The 10,016-nt window shown below is 46.9% G+C and overlaps 2 protein-coding genes across 2 annotated transcripts; one reads left to right on the top strand and one right to left on the bottom strand.

Annotated features, from left to right (window-relative positions):
- Positions 1 to 32: 32 nt before the first annotated feature.
- On the top strand, positions 33 to 6,091 carry ing3 (inhibitor of growth family, member 3). Its single transcript, XM_035427668.1, has 12 exons — positions 33 to 176; positions 324 to 395; positions 1,332 to 1,432; positions 1,930 to 1,995; positions 2,256 to 2,352; positions 2,724 to 2,795; positions 2,891 to 3,007; positions 3,144 to 3,307; positions 3,756 to 3,952; positions 4,723 to 4,915; positions 5,014 to 5,052; positions 5,488 to 6,091. Exons 1-12 carry the CDS (start codon positions 149 to 151, stop codon positions 5,602 to 5,604), a joined length of 1,263 nt encoding a protein of 420 aa, XP_035283559.1. The 5' UTR covers positions 33 to 148; the 3' UTR covers positions 5,605 to 6,091.
- Positions 6,092 to 7,569: 1,478 nt separating this feature from the next.
- Positions 7,570 to 9,156, bottom strand: LOC118231857. The gene has a single exon (XM_035426177.1). The coding sequence runs from the start codon at positions 9,154 to 9,156 to the stop codon at positions 7,570 to 7,572; it is 1,587 nt and encodes a 528-aa protein (XP_035282068.1).
- Between the last annotated feature and the right edge of the window lie 860 nt (positions 9,157 to 10,016).

Below are 10,016 nucleotides of genomic sequence, written 5' to 3'. Positions count from 1 at the left end.
ATCAGAGTTTAAGTGTCCGAGTACGTCAGCTACAATGACCTCAGTTGGAGAAAGAAGCCTTTTTTTCCTTGAGCTACAGCGGTAGACGGCGCCATATTGAAAGACGGGAATTCTTTTAACAAACGTCTAAAGTATCAAGCACGCCAAAATGCTGTACTTAGAGGATTACTTGGAGAGTAAGTATTGTGCTGTTTATACATATATGTAATATTTTTACGGTATTTAACCCCGTTTATAAGGAGCTCTGACGCTTTCTCCTTGTCGGGTGGTAGCAGGCTAGCTAATCATTCGGGTGTTTTTTTTTCCCCCTTCGTCTCTGGCAGTGATCGAGCAGCTACCCATGGATCTGCGCGACAGGTTTACGGAAATGAGAGAGATGGACCTGCAAGTTCAGAGTACGGGCATTGCTACAACGTGACGCCTCAAAACATTTCTTTCCACAACACTGTTGTTGAAACTAACAAACGTCAAGTCAACCAACACAATGCACGCAGCCAACTAAATAACTGTCTAGTTAGACTACGGTACTTCCAGTGACTTTTCAATTCAACATAGCTAGCTATGTGGCTACATTTTTGATGTTAACATCTAAGATGTAACATTAGCTTTCTACGCTGCTGCACACACATGGCGTCACGGCACTGTTTGGAATCACTGTTAGTTAGCGGAGAATAGCAGTGGAAAAACAATTTTAGCTTTTATTAACTTTCCAATTGAGTCGTAATATATTTATGAAACGTAGCTACGTTGCGTACATTTGATCTGCAGTTGAACAGAAGTTTCTTACACAGTTAGTTGGCAAAGCCGCTCTGTCCTGGGCGATTCACTTCGTACACAATTGGAGATGTAGTTACATCTGATATTAACAATAGTATTCTCTTAGAGAGTTAGCTTTCGATGCTGCCGCATAAGATTAGCAGGTTAACTACAGTAACGAGAGACGTTATCGCATTTTGTTATTGATTGATGCTCATAATGATATGTACAATAAACTTAAGTATTAATGAATTCATTTGAATGTGTAAACTAGATGACACATTAAATGTCCTGCAAAATCTCACCATCATTGATCAGGTGAAGAATAATTAACTTATTCTGAAATTGTTCAATTCATTCCTTGATTTCCAAGTGAGGCACTGTTTTTATTATTCTTGACCAGTGTATTTAATCTGGTAATGCTTCAGTTAATTCCAGGTGTATAAATGGATTGTAGTTCAAAAGAACATAAGATGTCAGAATTACACCAGCATGGCTTAAGTGTAACGTTATGTAAATTAATCATTAATGTACCTGTATTTTAGTTGTAATGTGAGATTTGCTGTGTGTGTTAGATGCCATGGATCAGCTAGAGCAGCGTGTGAATGAGTTCTTTATCAATGCGAAGAAGAACAAACCTGAGTGGAGAGAAGAACAAATGGAGGTGATAAAGAAGGTAAGAGCGTACCAGGGACTGTCAGAGCACCTTACAGGTATTATCTGTGGGCCAACAGTATTAACCAGTGTGCTTTGCAGCTTTTGATAAAGCCCCTGTTCTTCTATTTGGCAGTTGAAATATAACCTTGCAATGAAACCAGTGCAATGGATTCATGAAGGAAAGCATATCTTATATGTGTATGACTTGGCACCCCTTGCCAAGTACAGTCCCTGGTTTTGAAATTGCATTTCTTATGGTCTTATTAAGCTAAACCTTTGTCCTGGCTGCAGTTATACACACAAGCTGACTGTTTTTATTTAGAAAGTTTGAAAGTCCAGTTCATTAATTCCTGGGTGGAATTGGAAGGAATCCTATCTCCAGCTACTGTGACCATGGTTGCTACTTGTTACAGGCATTTGAAAATAGTAACTTGTAATACAGTTTTTTTTTTCTCACTCCACGATTGCCTAGCAACCACAGAGGTACTGCCATCAACATTCTTTTTCCTTTTTCAGGACTATTACAAAGCATTGGAGGATGCAGATGAGAAGGTCCAGTTAGCCAATCAGATTTACGATTTGGTGAGTAAAAAAAATAAGATCACCCACAGGATCAAAACACGCACAAGCAGAAGGCTTTTCTGATTTCATGGTCACTGGATGGCAGTCAAACATTTTCTGTCCAAACAGACGAGTACTAACTAACTTATGCGTCGTGTATGTGACACTTAGCAGTCTGTGACACTTTTATATTATTTTGTCGGCTGTGGGATGTCGGGGTAGCCTTTCGCGTCTGTCGATCGCTGAGTGACGATCGCGGCGGTTCGTGTGTGGTCACGCAGGTGGACCGGCACCTCAGGAAGCTGGACCAGGAGCTGGCCAAGTTCAAGATGGAGCTGGAGGCGGACAACGCCGGGATCACGGAGATCCTGGAGAGACGTGAGTCACCGTCGGCAGTCGCAGTCCTCTTCCTCTCCGAGAGTCGCTGTCTGTGCTTTACACCACCAGGAGAAACCACGCCCCCTCTCTCAAACTGTAGCTCCTGGTACAGCGAGATTCTGCTTGTTCATCCATTGTCCATTTGCAGTAGGGCTGCACAATGGAATCATGGTTTTTTTAAAACAATGTAATAGGAATAACTGCCACCATGGACCATTCTTTCGTATTTTTTTTTTTTCTTTAACCACGCCGGTGTTTGGCTGACATGGTGGTTTTTGTACCGGTGTGTCTGCATTGATGGCTGCTGAGTGTCGCTAACTCTCGTCCGTGCTTTGGTACCACGTTGGTCTAATGTTGTTGCTTCCCTTCAGGTTCACTGGAGATGGACAGCCCATCGCAGCCAGTCAACAACCACCACGCCCACTCTCACACAACAGTGGAAAGTGAGTGATGGGTCTCCTCCTCCATTTTTGATTTGTGTGTGAAAACAAAAGATTTACAATGTTTGACTCTTTATGTTGCGCTGTTTCCTGTTTAGAGAGGAAATACACAACACCAGCTCACCACACAACAGAGCACGTCCCGGAGAAGAAGTTCAAGTCCGAGGCCCTGCTCTCGACCCTCACGTCCGACGCCTCCAAAGAGAACACGCCAGGTGAGGTCACTTATAGATAGCAACCCCAGCTTTTTTCCTGTACACCCGCATTGAAATCCTTCTACAATTCACGGTGTTCCATCTCTCTCTCTCTCTCTCTCCCGCCCTCTATCTCTCTGTGTCTCTCTCTCTCCAGGCTGTAGGAACAGCAACATGTCCTCCTCCTCCAACAGTGTCTACAGCGTCAACTCCTCCCAGCCTCTCACCTCCTATAATCTCAGCTCCCTGCCCGCGGGCGCTGGGGCAGGGGCGGGGGCTATCACCATGGCAGCGGCGCAGGCCGTGCAGGCCACTGCCCAGGTAACCAACCTCCCGCCTGTACCTGATGGTGGGGGTGGGCGGGGCTCCGTTTCATAACCCACACTGTGCCCGGGACCCCACTGTGAGGCACCCAGCCGAGCAGAGCCAATCATAACGCTGTAATCTTCCTGCTTTTCCCCTTCGTGCAAACGCACCGTACTGTATGTGACGCACAGCACATTGTGTGCCTTACTGCTGTAACTGCCATTGATACGTCATAGTGGTGTATTAGCAAATATTATTTATACCTTCTATGGAAAATATGGTATTTTGTTTAGATACAAAGCACCTCACGCACATGGCTTGTGACTCACTCACTCAGCTGAAGATTCTCCCAGAGTGGGAGCTGTGTTAGCACTCTAGCTGAAATTCGGGGATGATGCATAACTCGTCGCGAGTTGCGTTGGTGGGGCGAGCGAGCGGAAATAAACCCCCGTTTTCCCTGCAGATGAAGGAGGGCCGCAGGACGTCCAGTCTGAAGGCCAGCTACGAGGCCATCAAGAACAACGACTTCCAGCTGGGCCGCGAGTTCCCGCTGTCCCGCGAGTCCAGCAGCTACTCGTCCTCCGCGCTGGCGTCCACGCTCACGCAGACGCTCGCCCCCTCCTCCTCCTCCTCTGACTCCCGCGGCGGCCGCAAGACCAAGTAAGAGAGCGAGCCGGAGACCGCCCCGGCCACGCCCTGTCCAGCCCCGGCCACGCCCTGTTCCCGCCCCGGCCACGCCCTGTCACACCGAGCCACGCCCTGTCCCGCCTGGCCTTTAAATACAAGTGTGAAACTAGGCCACATCCTCCCAGAAACCCAATGTACCACAATATATTTCACGCAGCAGTCGAAGCCGCGAAGAGCCGAGCTCCGCCCCCCGGGCCTCCCCGTGGTGCTTTCATAAGCGCGGGTGTGGAGCGGCGGGGGGGCGCTCATTAGCTCTGATTGGGAAAGTGCCTCCCACAGCGCGGAGCTGGGGGGGGAGGGGGGTTCAGCTTCAGGACTCCTGCCTCAGAATGAGCCTGCACCAGTCAGGCTCGGGTACGAGGGCCTGGGGGGCGGAGCCTCTGCTCATTAAGAGTACGGAGCAGAACGTTCCGCCCGGCCTCTGCTGCTCCCTCTAGTGCTGCATGTTGGGCGAGCTGAGGACGTCACACGCAGGGGCTGATTAACTTCGGGGGAAATGAGCCACCTTCCATCCACTCTACTGTGGCCTAGACAAGCTCTGTTTCTTCTCTAATATGCAAGGCCTGGTAGTGCACCAGTGTGATGGTGTGCAAAAGACAGAGGCAACTAGCCATTGAGAAACATTGCCCTAAAACCTATGGAAAGTGCTTAGTCCTATACACAGCATCTGGATAGTGTTCTGGCTAGTTTGTCAAGACGACGTTTCAGAATTAATGCGCGTACGCTTCTCTCGAATCTTTCAGAAGCAACACAAAGTCTTCAAACCACCAGTCCTCTTCCTCGTCGTCCTCCTCCTCCCTGTCGTCCTGCTCCTCTTCCTCCGCCCTGGCCCAGGAGCTATCCCAGCAGGCCTCTGTGCTGCCGGAGTCGGAGGCCAACAACCAGGCGGACTGGACCTACGACCCCAACGAACCCCGCTACTGCATCTGCAATCAGGTGAGCGATGCCGCGGTCCGTCCGTCACCACGGCGACCGCTCTCAGTCACGGCCTGGTCACGAGCGCCACAAAAAAACTTCCATGTCTGTGCTTGCAGGTGTCTTACGGGGAGATGGTGGGATGCGACAATCAAGACGTGAGTACCGCCATTTTGTTTCACCCTTTGGGCTAGCGTAGTCAGGCGGCGTTCGCCTGGGGAAATAAACTCGGGTCCCATTCGTGGAGCAGAGTGCCGTAGCAGCACTCGTGGTCTCCTAGCAAACGGGCTGATCTGGCTCGGTCCGGCCCTGGTCCTTACAGGCGCTGTCCGCTAGCATTTTATTCTCTAACTTTAAGACTGGGAGACGTGCACACGTCAGCTAGTCCAGCAGTGGAATAGCAGGGAGTCAAGCCCTGTGCTTTGAGGGCTGTGTGTGGGACCCTGCTGACACTGGGGTCTATGTCAGTAGCTGTATGGGGAGGTTGCAGAATGTGATGGATGAAAGGTTCTGTAGCACTGCATTGTGGGATTGGGTGCGGAGGGTCACGTGGGTGGTGCGCGTGTGAAAACGGTCCTGTCTTTGCCCGGCAGTGCCCCATCGAGTGGTTCCACTACGGCTGCGTGGGACTGACCGAAGCGCCCAAGGGCAAGTGGTACTGCCCCCAGTGCACAGCCGCCATGAAGAGGAGGGGCAGCAGGCACAAATAGACCCCGCCCCCTCGGCTTTCTGGATTCCCTTTTACAGACCACTGGTTATAAACCCCGCCCCCGTCCCCACCCCCTCCTCTCCCCTCCCCCTCCAGGACTGTCAGTCACAAATGTGCATGAATTATGCAAAGTGTGTACCTGCTGTGTCACTACAGAGTAAGCCCAGTTCCTTTGTGGTTTTTCGAACAAATACAGAAAAAGGGGTGTCTTGCATTTAAACGGCAAGGAAGTAAAAGAGGTGTAAACACTCGCTCCGTGAAACCATACATCAGACCGTGAGAAGCCCGTAACGTAGGCAACACACATTCCCCAGTGCAGTCCCCACCTGACAGATGAAAACATTGTACACAGCAGCATGAAGTGCTTATTGTTTTTATTGTTCATCCGTTAAAAAAAAAAAAACAAAACAAAAAAACGACGTGTTCTGCGAAAACCGGCGTCAGACGTAGTGCTGGAGAGCGGAGCTGCCTTGATGTTCGGGGGGGAAAAAGGATAACTCAAATCTGAAAGAATGAAGTTCAGCTTTGCCAACGACTTTTGACTATGACAACGACAACGGTGACAATTTACACAAACCTTCGTTTGATCGATGCCTACTGCAGAAGAGGTTTTGATCGGAATTTTTTTTTTTTTTTTTCCCCGAAAGTGGTCCGTTACAAGATGTACAGTCTGTACGTGTATGAACAAAGCCTGTACCATCACCTCATACGTCTGTGTTGCTATTTGTCCTTTTCACTAAATATGATGCAGTGTTTCCAGACATGTAAAAAAAAAAATAATAAAATGGTCAAAATCTTTTGATAATACCAAGGTTTTCTCATTGACTACAAACCTAATCGCCGAATATAATTAATATTATATATTACATGTCCTATTTGTTTATGAAAGCAATTTAACGAGCAGCGGTGCTTGGGGGCACTTGTTAGCTGTATAGGACGTACCTTTATGCTACAGAAGCATAAGAGTAGACCTGTACAATACACTTGCTCCTGGCTCGCTTAGCCTGCTTTTCTGACTTTCTGTTTTCTACCTAGGGATTACAGCAGGGGGTGTCGAACTAAATTCCCTGGGGGGCTGCAGTGCCCATGGGTTTTTGTGGTTTCCTTTCAGTCAGCTGCCAATTTTAAGGCCTTGAGAACAAGGTGTGTGGATTCTTTAGCCAAACAATGACTTTACTAAACCACTGGTGCCCGAAACCCCAGCAGACACTGCAGCCCTCCAGGACTGGACCTTGACACCTGTGGGTTACAGTGATGATCCAATAATTGGCTATACAGTATAAACTAAACATTTGACCTAAGAAAATGATAAATACGTACATTAGAATTATAACACTGTACTTGTTTTACACACATGTATCAGTGACATTATTGAGCATATGAAGGATATATAAAAGAGAGTAGTTTGTTAACATTATTCAAGTTAACATGAAGTTCTTTCTCATTTGCGAATGCAATAGGCGTACATAATTTGAGGCCGATTTGTGTGTTGTCATTAATGTGTATCAACGTTTTGAACGTTTGAAATGTTTTTTTAACCGTTTACACTTTGCCTTCAACTTCCGATACTCGGTTCGGAATTGAGGGTTTACCGCTGCGTATGTTATTGGGTTTGTGGCAGATGTCATACAGGCCACCGAAAGTGATAAGATTTCTATATCCAGTACAATCCACACCTGAAAGCAAAAAAATGTAAAGTTAGGCATTAATAGGATAAATTAAATTGCACATGTTAAAACTGGACGCGTGACGCAGAATTAGTTCATCCTTTTCACCAAAAGCCGACGTGTTATAGTACTTCAATTAAATGCTATTTATCCCTAGTCGGCACCATTCAAATTTTGGTAGGGTGACTATATAGCATGAGGTAGAAAATCCTCAAATGCAAACGAACAGAAAGAATTTTAGAGATAGCATTGGACAGGCCCAGGTGTTTTTTTTTTTTTTTTTTTCTTAACCAAGTGCTTTAAAGGAGGACACTTACTGGTTCAGTACCGTTTCTGTGTACGAAGAAGTTGACCAGTATCGACACGATGAGCGGAGTCCAGAACAAGACGAACGTGAGTATGATATAGCCCGAGCGTTTGGCCAGCTTTCCCTCCTTTTTTTTGCTCGCCCTCTCTTTGCCGAGCTGGGACGGCATCATGCACACAGCGCCGGCCACCTCCTGGTCATCCTGCGCAGCAGGTGGATTTGGCTGAGCGTCTGTTTTGGGTGCTTCCCCCGCTGGTAAAGACGGAACCTCTTCTACTTTAACGTCAACCGTTGATTTAGGATCCGGCTCACTTGCCATTTTTGTACTCCCTTCCAGATCTGTCAACGCCGCGTGAACACTCGTTTTGGCCTCGAAGGAAACCGTCTTGTTTTCTAGCGTCATACCTGCGGGAGCTGGTTGACAGTCTTTCTTCATGACTACTTCGGGGGATGCCGTGCAACCGGCTGTGGCGTCCAATGAGATGACAGGTATTTCAGGTGTGGTTTTCTTTGCAGTTTCAGTCTGTAACATTTCATCTCGGTCTGAAGCGCGCTCTTTACTCTCAATAGCTTCAGGCTGTTTGGCGGCCGTCATGAAGGGAGAGCTGTTAGCGGCTGAAACTGATGGGGAGCAACTGGTTGCTGCATCCACAGAGATAACGGGTATTGTAAGCATAGTTTTCTTGGCAGTTCCCGCCTGTAATCGGTCCGAAGTACGCTCTTTAATCTCAATAACTTCAGAAAGTTTGGCGGCCGCCACGGGGGGAGAATCCTCTTTCTGCGTCTCAACCTTAAAATTTTCTGTTTTCTTAGGTTCGTCTTCCAATTTACTGTTTCTAGCCTCGGCTGTTTTTCCATCATCCACAACAATTTCAGGTTTCTTCTTGGGAGGAGGTAAAACCCCTTTGTCAAATATTTTCTTGTTGTGCGTCCTTACTATCCAATATATGCGGCCATAGAAGCCAGTTATGACAGAAAAACAACCTGTCCAAATTGGAATTAAAATATATCGTCCAAAAGTGTCGTTGGCAGGCAGGCTCTCTCTGTGTATCCCATTACATTTCATATATATTGGCGAATCTCTTGGACGACTCATGCACAAAACTGACAAGAGTAACGCCACAGTCCACGTCAGAATAATCAACACCGCAATCCGTATTCGCCGCTTCTTATTTTCAAAAGGGTTGGCTACGGCTTGGTATCGCTCTGCGCTGATGCTGGCCAAGGTGAGTAGCTGGACGCAGCAGCCGACGGAAAACGATGCCATTTGCGCATCACATAGCAAGTCACCCGACTGACCAATCCCGTATCCCCGCAGTTCAATGGTCAGAAGTAGGGGGCAGTCGACCACGCACCGGAGAAGATCGATGATAGCGAGATTCACCAAGAGCGCGTTGTTGGACGTCTGTAATGACTTCTGACGGATCACTGCCCACACTACGAAGACATTAGCGACGAGGCCCACAAACAAAGTGAATAACAGCACAGTGCAGTTGGCAAATGTAAACACGAAAATGAAGTCGGCACGCCACTCTGTATTGTTCAGGTAGTCCAATTGCTTGAACAAATACGTTGTCATCTCCAAGAGGGTGTGGTATGTAGTTGTATCTCCATTTGTAGGCTTCTGTCCGCTGTTAGAATTAACATTGGTATAGGCCTACCATTTGCTAGTTATTGTGGGATGTATTCCTCGACAAGATAACGACCCAGTATATTGTGCACAGCCTTATAAACCCCGCAATCATCCTAACAGTTGGCACCCCGCTGTGTGCGCGAATCTTCATTACCTGCCAGCATTGCACGGGGGTCAGTTGGGAATCCACAGTTTATTAAATGTATTTACGCACAAACAGTCAACAGCAAACGTCATCCTCGTCTGAATGTTAACTGGATTTGATCTGGGGAAACTTTCACAGCACTGGCGATTAATTAGTAGGCCTATTCTAAGTTAATTTTTCTAAATAGTCCGCATGCTTGACCAGTTGTGTAAAATAATCGTCATTGCCATTGCATACACTGTTACTTGAAACGAATCAGTAGTTTTCTTTCAAATCGACATTTGTGTTCCAGAATAAAATAACACGTTTGTCGGTTTTGCTTCTTGTAAAACCGAAACTCTCAGCTTAAAATGAACGTTTAAATAGAAAAGAAAAAGTATCTCATGAAATATTAATCTTAGTTATTTAAAAATTAAACCATGACGCCGCGTGCCACATCTTAGCTATAGACTCGTACACCCCGTCAAATTGGAACATTGGTGTCATTCATACTTCATTAGAATGTACATTTAAAGATACCCTTTTGTACCTATATGGCTCTGGTGTGAAAATTAAGAAGCAGCATTCCGTTGTACCTCATTCTCCTCATTCGCATTTACCCCGGCAGCATTTTGTTCATTCTCTTTGGAAGATACAAATTTAGCTCTGGGAAATAAAATTT

Source organism: Anguilla anguilla, chromosome 7, assembly GCF_013347855.1.
Source record: "Anguilla anguilla isolate fAngAng1 chromosome 7, fAngAng1.pri, whole genome shotgun sequence".
Classification (NCBI taxonomy): Eukaryota; Metazoa; Chordata; class Actinopteri; order Anguilliformes; family Anguillidae; genus Anguilla; species Anguilla anguilla.
This window is presented reverse-complemented; position numbering and strand designations above follow the sequence as displayed.

Bases quoted from the DNA above. Each gene is read 5' to 3' on its own strand.
- LOC118231857 (XM_035426177.1), bottom strand. From the start codon at position 9,156: ATGACAACGTATTTGTTCAAGCAATTGGACTACCTGAACAATACAGAG.
- ing3 (XM_035427668.1), top strand. From the start codon at position 149: ATGCTGTACTTAGAGGATTACTTGGAGA. The intron at 3,308-3,755 runs GTAACCAACCTC...TTTTCCCTGCAG, and splicing joins CCGTGCAGGCCACTGCCCAG to ATGAAGGAGGGCCGCAGGAC. The intron at 4,916-5,013 runs GTGAGCGATGCC...CTGTGCTTGCAG, and splicing joins GCTACTGCATCTGCAATCAG to GTGTCTTACGGGGAGATGGT.